Raw genomic sequence first — 15531 nt, 5'->3', positions numbered from 1 at the left:
ACCTGCTGAGCCATCCTGCTTCATCTCTGCCCAGAGGCCATCTGTCTCCTGTCCACCTAATAGGGCTGCTGTGGGGCCTGCTCAGACTCGCTGTCTCCCTCATGGATCTGGGGTGGGACTTTGAGAAATCCAGAGCCTGCCTGCAGGGGAGCCCCAGGTGGCCTGGGCCCTGGATGGGAAAAGCCCTGTTGCAGGTCCCACAAAGAAGGGTAGGGGTGCTAACAGCTACCCTTGGCTTGGTCTCAGAACCTCCCCACTTTTAGGGACCCCTGCCATTCCCACATCTGACTTCCTGTTCAGCATCCCTGATCTCATCATTTTGGGACCAAGACCACAGGGAGCTTTGCTCTTTCTCACCATGATGTCTCTCTGGGGGCTACCACTTATTTGGGGGCCCACTGCTAAACAGCCTGCCACCTCCCGCCCTCTCCTACACTTCCTCAAAGCTCAGGTCTGGGATGCCTGGTTCTTTCATTCATTAACAGATATTCACAAAGACCCGCTCTGTGCCAGGCCCTGTGCTGGGTGCACTCAGGTTTATGGCAGGAACATGGTTTGAAATACTAACTTGACGTGACTCATCTGTCTCCAGAGTTCTTTCCATTTGGCCCCAAGGCCTGGGATTTTGAAATCCAACAGCCAAGAACTCACTCTTGTCTCTCTGCTTTCTGCTCAGCCATCTCCTCCTCCAGACACTTAAGTAGAGGCATCAAGCTATTCCACACAAACTTATTTGACAGATGAAAACTGGGGCCCAGCAGGGAAGGGGACTTTCCCAGGGTGTGTGGCCCAGGCCTCCGTCTTCCCATCTTAACAGCAGAGGCCCAGTCCTGCCCAGTCATAGGTTGCTGTGATGCTGATGAGACCAGGGAAGAGAGGTGCTCCGCAGACGGGGCGCTGGGCCACCAGGAGCATTCTCTGTCCCCAGCCGCTCATTCCGTCCAGGGCTGGCTTTCACGTAGCTGGTGTGTGCATATAACTTGTCCCAGGTTGTGACTCCCCTTCTTTGCTAGCTGGAATGTGCATTCAGGGCTGACTCCTGTTTCTTCATCCACATTTACTGAGCACCTCATGAGTCCCAGTACTGGGCTCAGTGGGTGGTACAAGGGTATGAGGTGGGGCCACATGCAGGGTGTGGCCCTAAGTCACTGGCACAGGACTAGCCCTTCTTGGGGGCTGTTGACCTATGGTAGATGGCTGTGTGTGGTGAGTGGGGGGGGGCAATGCTAAGGCAGGTCACCTGGCCTGTTTATACCAGTGAGCTCCAGGTGGCAGATCTGAGCCCATTCAGAGCTGTTGGCTGTCCCCTGAAAGGAAGGAGTGATGTCACACTCTCCAGACAGCCCTGATGAACACAGACACCTGGCTCTCATCCTGGGCATCCAGGACAGGTGGCTCACCACCTCTTCTGACAGTGTGTCACAGTCATCTCTGTGACTCCCTTTCCCATGACATCCTAAGGTCCCTGTGGCTCCTCAGAAGTCACACACACCAGGGAGCCTTTCCAGCTCTGGCCTCTGCCTCCACAGGCCTGGATCTGAATGCTGACCCTGCTGTCCTCCCCTGGCCCTAGCTCCTCCCCAACAAGGTGGGGTCCAGAGCCTTTTGGGACATGTCTGGTGAGATCTGAGCCTCAGGTGTACCCTGGGCAGGTTGTTGCCTGCACCCAAAATCTCAGACAAGAAACTGAATGTTGTACCTCTGATTCCTGGTGGCTTTCAAGCAATGGGTGGACTCTGTGGTCTCTTCCCTGCCCAGGCAGTTGCATGTGTGTGTCGTGCAGGGCTGGGCAGGAGTGCAGCCACCACCTGGGCCTTCCCTCCACTCTGCTCCTGGCCAGGCAGGTCCCAGTGGGCAGGCAACTCGGGTAAAACCCAGCCAAGGCAGGTAAAACCCAGCTAAGGTCACAGGACTGCATTCAGGTCTTCAGCCCCAGTGGTCTAACCACTCCTGTCACTTCTTGAGACTTGGGAGAGGAGCCCAAAAGGGGAGCGACATTTCCTGAACACCTGTCCTGTGCCCAGGACCAAGGCCACACCCTGACGTCCACAATCTCTGCCTGAGACTGGGGGTATCACCCCATATTGTAGTGAAAACACCGAGGTTTGTGGGGTGGAAGCAGGAGAAAGGGGCCTGAGCCCGACTTCCTGCCCTGCCGTGGGGGTGTGTCTACTGTGGGGGTCCCTCTTCTGCCTCCTGCCACAGCACTCCTCAGCCTCACCCTCGCGTGATGTCAGACATTGTCATTGTACTATCTAAAATGCTGTCACCCCAGCAGATGGGAACACAGGCCCCTGCTCTGTGGTTCACCAGGACAGTGCCATGCGGATTTGGGGAACTGTGGTGTGGCTGTTCCTGTGCCTGCCCTCATGGACCAACCCCAGGAGCCACAGGGCACCAAGTGAACGTGAGCAACACTTGTAGGATGGACAGGGAAAGACGGGCAGTGCTGGCCTCAGCATCAGCATGAGGTGAGGCAGGACTGGCCCAGGGGTGCTCAGGGAACGCCAGGAAGGAGGCTCAGGGAAGGCCTCAGCAGGGGCCAGAGTGTGAGCCAAGCCTGGAAGGAACAGGAGGCCTGGCCAGCAAGTCAAGGGGGTTTGTGGGTAGGGGACACTGTGGGCAGAGTCCTTGGGGAAGGAAGTTATGGATGGCCAGAGCTAGAGAGGCCAGAGGGTCACAGGGTGGCTGAGGCCTTCTTGTCTTGGGTTCTCTCATGCCATGTGTGTTGTTCCTGAAGCCAGTCCCGCCTAGCCACCATGGGGAGGTCCGGAGGCTCTGTGCACCGGCCCCTGCCCCCTGCAGCCTTGACGCTACCTCCTGGTTGGGGGCTGTTTGCAGTCTCAGAGAGGCATGTGGGAGTGGACCATCCAGGGGTTGCTGTGTGGGGGGTGTCAGGTTGTTGGTGTAAGGACATGTCTTTATCCACTAACCTCTTGGAAGTCTTTTCCGCAGGTTGTCTTTGGGTACCAGGTCATTTCTCCCTGGGCGCACACACACCATCCCAAGCCATCCATATTCTAGGAGTAGGTCGGTTTGTACATGTGCTGTGCTGTGCTGTGCACAGAGCTGTATGTCAAGGGCCTGGGGACTTAGTGTACTTGTGCCTGTGGTGGAGTCTGGAGCTTGGATTCTTTGGGTGTTTGTACAAGCATATGTGTGTGCACTGGCCCGTTGTCTGTGGGACATGAGTTGTGGGGTGGGGTGGAGGGTGTTGGTGTAGTGGGTGTGTTGGTGCAGGGTGTGTGGTGTGTATATGGGAGTGAGCCAGTGGGCCTTGGCGCGTGTGTGTGTGTGTGTGTGTGTGTGTGAGAGAATCTGTGTGCATGTGTTGGTGTCCTGAGGCTCTGTGTCTTTGACGTGTGGCTTGCTTGAGAAGAGAGGTACTAATGTCAGCGTCTGTGGCTGGTGGCTTAGAGTGTGTGTGTGTGTGAGCTCGCGTGCACGCCCACTATTCTGTGTCACCTGCTCTCTGCTGGGCCCTGGCCCGTAGCCAGGCCAACTTCACATCCCCAGTGATATTTAGCCATTGCTCAGCACCAGGAGTGCCAGGATCCCACATGTGCTCTCAGGCCCCAGTGGAAGCAGACTCTGCCCCCCTGCACCTCCTACTTCGGGGGACTCTATGTATCCATGAGGAAGGGTCGGAGATCCACTCCCCTGTACCATTATCCCGGTCTTGCTGCCGCCCCACCCCTCCCTTGGCCTGCCAACCTTTCTAGATGGTTACCGAGGCCCAGGGAGCTGAACAGGCAAGAGGTTTCCACATTGACTTTGCACGATGGGACATACATGTGCCCGAGGGTACAGGGTTTACCCAGCCTTTGGGTGAGCACAGGCTCCATCCTTGGTGAGCCCTGGGCCTCAGTTCCCACCTCTGATAACAGGAGTCACTGTCCCCACCTAATGAGACTAAGGAGATGGCGTTTATAGAAAGCCCAGCCCAGTCCCAGGTACGTAGCAAATGTGATAGCTGCTGCTGGGGACATAATCTCCCTCTTTCCCATGCCCGTTCATTTGTGCACATGGCACTTGCTTGCCCAAGCTAGACCAGACCCTCAGGACCTCACTCTCCAGGGACAGAGCCTGGGCCAGTACTCTGCAGCCTCACCTTCCAGCTCTTCCACATTTGTCCCTTCCCTTCCTGCCCTGGCCTCCCTCCCCAGGACAGCGAATGGCTCTGAGGAGACCCCACAGATCCCAAACAGGATCATAGGACAGTAACCTCAGGGCCAGCCAGAGTCCCCTTCCCAGGGTGCAGGACTGAGGAGTGGACCTCAGTTGCTGGCTGCCTGGCCTTTAAAACTAGCCAAACACAGGATTCTTTGAGATCTTGGAGAAGGATCTGGCACCGCACATTTCTCCCATCTAAATCACTGTTGTAAAGTAACTTAAAAGTTTGTACAAAAATAAGAAGTTGATCCCTGAATGGCCTGCCAGAGTGTGGTAACCCAATATATTTTACCCTTAGACCAGAACTGTGTTTGTTTAGAAGCAAGTCACTGGCAAATGCCAAAACTGGAGGCATTTCCTCCCTGGCCCCACCTCGTGCCCTGTTCCCTCAAACCTCTTCTTTCGTCTCTGGGTCCAGATTCCTTGTTAGAGCATGAGAAAGTGGCCTTCTCTTCTCTTTGGGCCCCGGCAGCCGTAGGGAGGAAACTTGACATTCGTCAGGGCACCAGCTCTGTGCCCGTTCCTATTCTGGGCATAGCCTTTTGTTTACTTTTAACAGCTGTTTGTGGTGGCCCCATTTTAGGGAGGGGAGAAATGAGGACAGAGATGGGGTGACTTGCCCAGGTTCATGGCCTGGTTGGTGGAGCTGCAGCACCAACCTCTGCCTGTGTGACCTCTTGCCCATCATCCTTCTCCAGGGGGCAGAGGGAGAGCAGAGTGCCAGCTATGTGCCAGGCACCAGGCAGGCCTTCCCAGCATGGCCTGTGTCCTGTCACACGTGAGCTCAAGGCTCAAAGACAGCAGCTTGCTGAGTGGGTGAGCTGGTCCGTGGATTCTGACACCTGACGCAGTGCCCAGCTGGTCCTGGGCTTCAGCCCTCCCCCTTCCCCAGCCAGAACTTGAAGGGTCCCTGGGCTTGGCCTGGAGGGGAAGATGCCACTCCCTCCCTGGCTCCCACGATGGCTCCCCTGTCTTTCATCTTGTGCCTTCCGCTCTGTGAGCTGCACGCAGTGGTAATGGATCACAGTGGACTTTTTTCAATTAGGTTCTGATTTTCCCTGCCTGTTACTATAAAACTCCAGATGGTCTGGGCCTTCACGGTTCCCGGGGTATTTTCCCCTATTATTTTAATCTTCTTTCCTAACACGCCCCACATGTGGGAGCAGGGCTTTCCGGGCTCTGCTCTGTGGATCGTGGTGCTCTCTCCACTCTGCCGCCAGGGCCTTCCTTTCTGTGTGGTGGCATCGTGGGTGTTTCCCAGCGCCAGCTTCGTGGCCAGACTGTGCCTGGCCTTGCCTGGCATCGGAACCTGCGAGGGCCCCAGTTTAAAACCACAGAGAGAGGTCCTGAGTGATAACCTGGCTTGGATGCTTTATGTAAGGGACCCACCCGGAGCAGTGGCCAGAGTAGTTAGGGACACACAGAGTCATCAGCCAGACCTGAGGCCAGAGCCCAGCTCTGTCACTTACTGGCTGTGTGACCTGAGGCCAGCGGCATCACCGTTCTGAGCTACAGTTTCTTCGCCTGCAGAGTGGGGCTGGGATGTCACTTCAGCGTCAGGGCGTGCTGTCTTGAATCTCGAAATGTTTGTGCATTTCAGGGTGGAGAAGCGAAGCCTAACCCGTCCTGCCATGTTTCAGGACTGTTAGGCACCCCTTCCCCCTCCACCCTGTCCCCATCTGGGTATCTCTCACATAGCAGTCCCCTCTGTCCTAGGTAAACCTGGGTGTGTTCAGTTAGCTGAGCCAGTTCATTCAAATTCATCCTGACTAAAAGCTGCCCATGTGCCTCTGTGTATGTTGATGGCATTAGGGCTTTTGGTCACATGCACACTGGCTCACAGCACCCCCATGTGCTCAGCTATGCCCCTTTCTATACAGGAGACATCCGGGCTCTGAAGACCAAAATGAGCTTCCCAAGGCCAGATTGGCACCACACAGCTCTGATAGGGAATCAGTGGAGTGGGCATGGGAGTTGGAGGGTCCATCCAGCTACCACTAAGTGTCACCAGGGGCCAGATCACGCTGTTGAGAATGCCAGGAATAGGGCTTGTACATGCCAAGGCCTGGAGGAGCCAGACAAGGTTGGAGCAGGGAGGGACAGGGACAGCCCTCTGGGCCATGTCTTCACTCTAAACATCAAGTGGGAGTAAGTAGGGGAGGGGGACCAGGAAGCTGGGTGGCAGCTGTGCAGGCCCCCACGGTGTGTGGCACTGGGGTGTGGATCCAGGCCGTGGGTGGACAAGAGGAGAAGGGGGCCAGCCTGGCTGGTGGCAGGGCAGATGGGGAGAAGGGACAGGTTCCTGGCTCAGGCATCCAGGTGGAAAGTGAGAGGTCAGGGAGGGGTAGTCCGGCCAGCAGAAGTGGCTCTCGAGCACTGGGGTGAAGCGCCTTGGGTCCTGCCATTTGCTGAGCTGCATCAAGTATTGCACAGGGGGGTTCTGTGAAGTCTTTTGGGATCAAAAATCCCAGAATTTGCCTGCTCCAGAATGAATCTCCACTCATGCATGTGAAGTCAGGGAGCCCCCAAATCCCATTTCCATTCCCCTTTCCTTCCCTGCTCCCCTCATTCTGGCTCAACAGATCATTAGCTGTTTCCAGAACACACACCACCCCGGCCAGTCTCCCTGCCTGTGCTCAACCATTCTTTGCCCTGTGCCTGAAAATGCTTTTCCTGGCTCCCTGCTGCTCCAAACCCTGCCCAGCCCCCTCCCACACACTCTTCCTAGGGCTCCGAGCACTTCCTGACGGGGCTTTGGTGGGTCTGGTTGCCCCAGAGCCCCAGCTCCAGCACCCACATGGGCAGAGCGGGAGGCAAGATGGCGTCACTCATGGGCCAAGAGCCGAGCGATCAATGAGGCAGCGAGTGGGCAGAAGGATGAATGGAGTCACGATGGCTGCAATGGGGACAGGAGTAAAGCTTCAGAGCAGGGGCTTGTCCCACTGAGGGCTGCAGATTCGCAGTTCATTCCTTCAGGAGAGGCAGCAAAAGGACTGGGGAAGGAGGGGGATGTCAGGAGGGCTACCTCCCTTTAGGCACCCCCTAGAATACAGAGCCCATGGAATCATCATGATGCCCAGGGGTCGGGTGGCGTTTGCCTTAGGGACCCTCTTTTATCCCCTTGGGGGAAATCAAGGCCAAATCCAAGGATGCGCCTGCTGGCTCCATTCCTGCTCCAGGACCTATATTCTGGAAGCATCTGTATCCCACCACACAACAGTGGGGGCTGCTCTCCCAGCCCTACACAGTGGGGAGGACCCCTTCAGGACATTCTGACCCCTGAAGAAGTGGAAGCTCTCCTTGGCACCCACAGGGCTTCCCATGGCTGGGTTTGGGAAGTGTCTTAGGGCCAGACCAAGTAGCAAATGCATTGACCAGGGCTCTCTGTTCTTTACTTCTGGGGTCAGAGCTGACCAGGGCCAGAGTCCTCTCTAGGGCATGGCAGGAACAGCTACTACCATGGTAATTGTGATGACACAGGCATGTCCCGAGAGCCAGGTGGGTGTGCACATGGCCTCCCCCTCAGATCAGCTCTGTGAGATGGCTGCTCTTATCTTCTTTTATAGAGAAAGAAACTGAGGCCCAGAGAGGGGCACGGACTTGCCAAGGTCTCGGGGCTGTCTGCTTTTCAAGTCTGGACACTTCAGTTCCCGGATGGGGGGCTGACTGGGTATCAGAAGGCACAAGGATCCCTGGGAGGGAACTGGTTAGCGTCACAGTTTAGAAATAGACTTGTAAAGCCCTGTCAGGGCTCCTACGATGGTAAAAGGGCCTTGCCTGGAATCCTTAAGCCAGGGCTCCTGTGGCTGTGTTTCCTGTGGTCCCTCCTGAGGAACTTAGAGCTGTCAGCCTCACCGGGCGGGCGGCCCAGTCCTGAGCCTGCTCCTGCCTCAGCCCAGGCCAGAGCCTCATGCTCCCCAGTGATCCTGAGGCAAGGGCGTGGAAGCCCAGGTAGCAGAAAGGGGAGGGAGTGGCAGAAACAGGACGTCAGGGAAGCAGGAGGACCCACACACAGGCACACACAACTCCGCAGAAGGCCAGCAGCCCAAGGAGTTGCCATGCCAGGCAGACTACCATCTGCCTGGTCTGTGACCTTAAGTGATATAAGACGGGATCTTGGTGCCAAGGTCAGCGCTTGCTGGGCATTATTTCATTTAATCCCCACAACCACCCTCCACAGTTGGTAGATCTCACCCAGTTGTACAGATGAGGAAACTGAGGCCCACAGTGTTGAAGTGACTCGCCTGGGTTCAGTCAGTAAGTGGATCAGCAAAGACAGCAGCATGGCCAGTCTGCAGCCCAGTCCATACCTGTGACCACTGTGCCACTGCCCCTGAGACCAGCTCCCATCTGTCAGTGAGCACAGTCTTTTTTTTTTTTAATTTATTTATTTTTGGTTGTTCACAACATTACAAAGCTCTTGACATATCATATTTCATACATTAGATTGAAATGGGTTATGAACTCCCAATTTTTACCCCAAATGCAGATTACAGAATCACGTCGGTTACACATCCACATTTTTACATAATGCCCTATTAGTAACTGTTGTATTCTGCTACCTTTCCTATCCCCTACTATCCCCCCTCCCCTCCCCACCCATCTTCTCTCTCTACCCCATCTACTGTGATTCATTTCTCTCCTTGATTATTTTCCCATTCCCCTCACAACCTCTTATATGTAATTTTGTATAACAGTGAGGGTCTCCCTCCATTTCCATGCAATTTCCCTTTTCTCTCCCTTTCCCTCCCATCTCATGTCTCTGTTTAAAGTTAATCTTATTTTTCTGCTCTTTCTCCCTACTCTGTTCATAGTTGCTCTCATTATATCAAAGAAGACATTTGGTATTTGTTTTTAAGGGATTGACTAGCTTCACTAAGCATAATCTGCTCTAGTGCCATCCATTTCCCTGCAAATTCCATGATTTTGTCATTTTTTAGAGTGAGCACAGTCTTACTTGCCCAGAGGGCTGTGGAGAGAAGACATCACATCCTGACTACACCAGGCCCAGCAGAGCTGGACACACAGCAGGTGTTGACCCAGTGGTCACTCCCATCCTCCTCTTCATGCCTCTGTCCCCATCTGTGCAATTGTTGAATAGGGTGGACTACAGGGACCTTAGCAGGCAGCCACACATGCCTTCAGGCCCAGGCAGGTCTGGACACTTTCCTGATGGGCTTTCCTGGGGTCCCTGCAGCAGCCTCCTCCTAGGACCTGTCCTGATCAAGCAGTTCTCCCTCTCCACCTGTGCTACCTCTGGGTCTACCTGGAGGGATGGGCCACTCCCATCAGGACATCCTGGACAGTTGCTTGTACTGTCGGGGCCACAGCTCAGCTCTGTGACTTTCAGGGGGATGGAGCTGTCAAGGCTGGGCCACCTCACACAGGTGCATCTGGGGCATCAGCACGTATGCACGTGTATTGGGACACCTTGCCAAATACTGGGTGAGGAGGTGTCCTCATGAGCATGGACCCCTGTGCCAGCAGCCCCTGCCCTCACCCCCGGGAATCACATTGCTAACTTCCCCTTTGCCCCATGATGGAATCCAGCCCTACCCTCAGGGAGCTCAGCCTGGAGGTACAACAGGAAGAAGGGGGGCGAGCAAATCCTTCTATCCACCAGCTCAGGGGTGTTGTGGGGACAGTGTGGGGGGCAGGTAGGAGACTTCTCCTTGGAAGTGACACTTAAGCACCAGGCTCAGTAAGTGAAGGAAGGAAAGGCCTCCAGGCCTAGGGAGCTGCTGGAGCCAAGGCCTGCAGAATGGGGATCCCTGACAGGTTCAGAGGCAGTCACGACCCTGTGGCCGACACGGAGTGGGGGAGTGTGTGTGTGTAGATGGGAGAGGCAGCTGGGGCCATGGTGGAGGACGTGAACACCAAGCTGAGAATCCTGTATTTTTTGAAAAATGTATGAATTCATGTGTCAGAGAGTTGGAAGGGAAGGCATCCCAGGAGGGGCCCAGTCTGAATAAAGGCAGGGGGTGGAAGTGAGTGTGCAGAGATGGAGGGTTGGCCCAGACAGGGGTGTCCAGACCCCTCTGGGAAGATGATATACTGATCTCCAGAGTCTGGTGGACTCTGCTGAAGTCAAGAAAAATCACGCAGCTCAGAGGAGTTATTGCCTTCTGCTGTCCAGGTCCCCTCCTGCACAGGCCAGGGAGGAACAAAGGGATGAGCCGGCTGCCAGGAGGAAGCCCCGCTCTCCAGCCCAGCTTCTTCCTCCTCATTTGATGAACTTGGTAGAAGGCCAGAGCAGGGGGCCACTGGTGGCCCATCCTGCCCACCAGGGATTTTCTTCAGGTTTCAATGCACGGGGCAGGCATAACACCTGGAAGGGGAGCCCCTTCTAAACCCAGCTGTGAGCGGCTTGCCCCAATAGAGTGAGGCCTGTACTTGTAACCGGGCCTTCAAAGGCTCATTGTCTCTGGTCATTTGTCCTCATGTCTGTCCAGGGGGTTCTCTCTTAGCCTATGCTCTATGCACTGCCTCTCCCCTGCATTGGGCCTTGGTGGCTTTCATCTATAATTGCTGTCACTTATCTGTCTCTTTTTCCATTCACACCTGTCACCAGCAGCCAAAGGTGGCTTCCTAGAACACACAGCTGAACCTGTCCACAGTGTGCTTCCCATGCGGGCGCCCTCCTCCTCAGCATCTTGGTTCCCCAGCGCAGGCTAGGGCCAGTTTACCTAAATGAACAGCCCTTCCCCCAATGACTGGGTATTCAGAATTGCTCTGGGTTGGGGGTGCTCGCCCCCCAGGGCCAAGGAGATAAGCCAGGTAGCCACAGGGTCTGACTTCTGCCTCAGTCCTTTCCTGGCACCACCTGCTAACTTGATACCTTTAAAGTTGGTGAGAGAGAGAAAAAAAAATGGGTGCCCAGTGCAGAGAAGAGGGAAGTCAGGGTTCCAAATGTGGATGCACACTCTGGACACTATCATCCTCCTCTTCTCCCTGCAGACGAGCCCCAGAGAGAGGGAGTGGAAGAGCAGGCCTGCGGGAACTCTAGCCCTCCCAGGACAGCTCCCCACTTCACCCCAGGCCCCTGGTGCAGAGGGCAGGAGTCACATATGTCCTTATCTGGATCAGGTCTTCACAGTTGGAAGGTCAACCCTGGACCTGAAGCATGAAGCCAGTGGCTTGGCAGAGGGAGCCTGCCTGTGGCCCCTTCCTCCTCTAGGGTCACCTCCCTACCTGCCCCTGGGAAGACACCGGGAATTACAGAGCCACCTAGACTTTGGCATCAGACTTGGCCTGTGTCCTGTCTTTGCCCTGTCACAGCCCTGTGACTTGGGCAGGTCCCTTTACTAAGGTCTCTGAAATGGGGACATTGGTGCCACATACTGCACATACCACACCTGGATGCAAGAGGTGCCAGCCACTGCTGACTCCCACCCCATCCACCTTCATGGCCAGAGCATCAGCCCAGCTGGAACAGACCCAGGCAGCAGAGAGCAGCAGGAGGGGGCAGCCAGTCACACCAAAGGGTTGGGGTCTGCTGCCCGCACTGGCCAGCACTCGAGCTAGACTTCGAAGGTAGAATGGGTGTTTGTGGGATGGCCATGAGAGAAGACATTCCTTGCAGAGTGACTTGCATGAACAGACTGGAATTTCCTGGCCTGTGCCTGGCTCCTGACATCCTAAAATGTGGGGTGGATACCAGGAGAGGCAGGAGGGTGGGCAGCTGTGTGGAGAGGGGTGGAGGAGACAAAGGGAGTTAGATGTTAGGGGACCCTGACAAGAGAAGGCAGTGGGCAGGGGATGCAGAGACAGGCGCCAGGGCTGCAAGGCGGGGTGGGGGCTGGCAGAGGCCCCAAGCTGCTTTCCTCAGCCTCCACCATATGGCCCCTCTGCACACTGTATACATGCCCCATCTGGGAATGTGACACAACTGTGCTGTGCCCACTAATGCCCACTGCCAAGCCCAGGGCCTGGTATGTGGTGGGCACAGGACAGCTAAACAGACAGATGATAAATCAAAGCCACTTCAGTGTACAAATGTGCTTATTAGTTGTACATCAGTTGGCATCAGGGCTGCGCTCCAGATGGACAGGCTGCTCGACACTCAGTGGCCTAGCCCTGGGGGCTCCTGTCATCCCTGATGGTGGCCACATGGCCTCAAGTTTGGAGACAGGGAAACACAGCACAGGGGAGTCCAGGCCACTGCCCAACCCCTCCCTGGCACAGTGCCCTCAAATTGAGGCCTGGACCTCCACATTCTATGCGAAGATGTGCGCCCACCCTAGTCCTCACAGAGTTCCTGTTAAGGGCTGTGGCACAGTCAATGCCCATGGCATTGGGAAGGGTCTTCTCAGTCCAGAGCAGAAAGCACTTCCTTCCTGAGCCCCATTGGTATATTTCTAAGCCAGGATGCCTCCTCTGGGGCCCTAAGCACCTCTGTAGAGCTGAACCAGAGCTCCTGGGGGCTTGGGCAGGACAGACAGACTTGAACAGGTGCTGCTGCTGGGCAGGGTGGGGTCCCCCAGGGCTAAGAGCATGCCTCTCCTGCAGTTTGAAGGCTGCAGCAAAGCCTTCTCGCGCCTGGAGAACCTCAAGATCCACCTGAGGAGCCACACGGGTGAGAAGCCGTACCTGTGTCAGCACCCCGGCTGTCAGAAGGCATTCAGCAACTCCAGCGACCGCGCCAAGCACCAGCGCACCCACCTCGACACGGTAGGCCTGAGGGGGAAGGCCGCGGGTAGGGGGCTGCACACAGGCCACCCCCACAACGTATCTAGTGCAGAACCCCCACTTTTGTCCTTTTGCCCTGTTGACAGGTGGAGCAGGGTAATTCTCTGGCAGGGTCTGGGGTGTCCTGTGCATTATAGGATGTTTAGCATTATCCCTGTCTAGAGATTTTCTATCTCCCAATTGTGATAAAAATATCTGTGGACATTGCCAGATGTTCCTCAGGGGGAGTGTAAACTGGCAAACTCAACAGGGTCCCCCAGTTGGGATGCCCCGATTTGGCCTATGGGTACCAGCCCAGGCCCCAGCATCCTTGCATATCTGGGCCCCCATCCTCCCATCCTCTTGGGGGCCCATCTGCCACACCTGGAGGAAGCCACTTTCTGCTCTTCCCACCCCATCCTGGGGATGGGCAGAGGTGCTCCAGGGCCACCTTTTGAGCCTTGAGGACTGTAGGTGGAGCTGAAAGGGCAGCGTAAGAGTCTAGGCTTCAGTGACCTGGCCTCCAGAGGCCCGGGTCTTTCCACCTGTCTTGATGGTGCTAGACAGAGAGTAACCCGCAGTTGTATTCCAAGGTTGGTCCCAGTCCTCCCCAGAGACCTCAGCACTTAACAGACATGGGTTCTGAAACAGTCCCATGCTGACCTTGCTGTCAGGGGTCCTTAGCCCATTTGTCAAAGGAAGGAAGCAAGCTCAGGGTCAGTCCTTTGCATGGTCACACAGCTGGACAGTGGCAGAGCTGACTCAGATCCAGGCCTTGAGACAGCCTTATTGGCTGGGGGCACATGTTCTGGGAGGACCCCAGCTGCCATGCACCTCAGGAAACTGGGTTCTTCAGCCAAACTTCATAGCTGGGCCCCAGGCCTGCTTCTCTGCTCCTTCTGCAGATTTGGGGGAGCTCTGTGGCAGGCCAGACCAGCCTGTTCCATACACAGTTAAGGAAACAGAGGTTCACGAGGGCGACTAAGCTGCCAGGCTAAGTTGGTGGCCATGAAACAGCAGAGGCCAGAGCGGAAGGGATACCAACAGGCGCCTCATCCAACTTTTTATTTTATAGCTGGGAAAATGGACCCAGAAAGGGAAGAGGGGACAGGAACTCATTGGGCCAGGCCACACCCTCCACAGTGTGTGTGTGTCTTTCTCTCCCACACACACACACAGAGTTCAATCCTTGTGACAACTGAAGGTGTGGGGCCATTATCCCCCTTTTGTAAACCAAGAAACAGACTGGAAGAGATCAAGTCACTTCTCTGCCACAGCAGGCCAGGGGCAGAGCTGGGTTACACCCAGGGAAGTCCAGTGCGTTTTGCTGGAAAAAGCTGACATGGCAGCACCCTGGAGGGGTAGAGCTGAGCAGAGGGGACAGAGTAGCAATGAGCAACCCCATCCCCAACTGAAAGCTGACCCCCACCACTGTCCAGTCTTCACTATCAAAGGCTACGCTGGGGCCTGAAGTGAGAAATGATTCTAACAAATCCCCTGCTCCTTGGTTACTTCTCATCCATGGGGCCCTGGCACCCTGGCCTAGGCCCTGAGGGGTACAGTTTATGCCTCAGGATCCCTAGTTATGTCCCCCAGAGGTCTCAAGGCAGTACCAAATCTCCGACCCCTCCCTACCTCCCAGTAACCTACCCATCCTGATTTAGCTCCTTCCTCCTTCCTTAAATTTCTTGGACCTAGCCCCAAAGCAACAGGCTTCGGACCCCACTTGGTATGCGAGCAGAGCTCCAAGAGCTAGGTCATGTCAGGGCAGAATGAGCCACTGGCTTGTCTCAGGCCTTCATCTCCCCAAGAGGTCCCCGGGAGGTGCAGCCACCAAGCCCAGCACCCCACTTGCACTCAGCTCCCTGCATAGAGACCCATGCATCTCCCCAGGTGCTGTTATCTCAGCACCCACCCTCAGCATCCCAGTTGGCCAGGCCCATGCAGGGCAGGACCTTACTTTTCAGAAGGGACCCAGCCAGTCCCTAGCTCCCCCTTAGCTTTGGGGAATATGGGTGTCCTCCACAGGCAAAAAAGTTTCTCCAGATTGGACAGAACCAGACCTGGGTTCTGGTCCCAGAGGTCTAAGGAAAGCTACCTCACCTCTCTGGGCTTATTTCCTGAAAGGTAAAATACCTGCCTCTTGAGAAGAGGTAGAGAGAGGCCTGCAGGTGGTCTGTACAGCCCTTCCTTTCCTGCTGTTACTAACCCACTAAATGTGGGCCACATTCTGCCATGCCCCAGGCATCCAGTGTGGGTCTGAGTTTTGGTCACCATAGGTCCCTGTATGGATGTGAATAAGCTGCTGTCCTGCTCTAAACCTCAGTTTTCCCATTAGCAAAACGGATGGGATGGTAATCTCTCCTTTGCCCGCTTCACTGGACCACTCATGCCTTCAGACCGAAGGTATCCTGGTCACATGCATTCTGGCTGTGAGGTCTGGTGTATTTCGTGGGCCTCCATTTCTTCCTCCACAAAATGGGACTCAGAGGAGACCATGGATGGCCAGTGCATAGCAAAGTGCCTGCACCCAGAGAGCAGCCCAGACCAGAGGGCTTGGTGAGCTACCGTGGTCCATCACACACATGCCGAGAGGCAGCCTTGCAATTAACAGGAATACAGCGGCCCTGGCTTTGGAGCCTGTGTGGGGACTCCAGGCCTGGGTTTGGCTGCTGGCTTGGGATAGCCATA

The 15531-nt window shown here is 55.6% G+C and overlaps 1 protein-coding gene across 1 annotated transcript in view; it reads left to right on the top strand.

Annotated features, from left to right (window-relative positions):
* Window positions 1-15531, top strand: part of Glis1 (GLIS family zinc finger 1) — a 195282-nt gene that overhangs the window by 162717 nt on the left and 17034 nt on the right. The window contains exon 5 of the mRNA XM_026382416.2: window positions 12682-12843. Within this exon, the coding sequence (XP_026238201.2) occupies window positions 12682-12843 (162 nt within the window). The remainder of the gene's footprint in view (window positions 1-12681; window positions 12844-15531) is intronic.

The sequence above is a fragment of the Urocitellus parryii genome, chromosome 11, assembly GCF_045843805.1.
Source record: "Urocitellus parryii isolate mUroPar1 chromosome 11, mUroPar1.hap1, whole genome shotgun sequence".
NCBI classification, from domain to species: Eukaryota; Metazoa; Chordata; class Mammalia; order Rodentia; family Sciuridae; genus Urocitellus; species Urocitellus parryii.
This window is presented reverse-complemented; position numbering and strand designations above follow the sequence as displayed.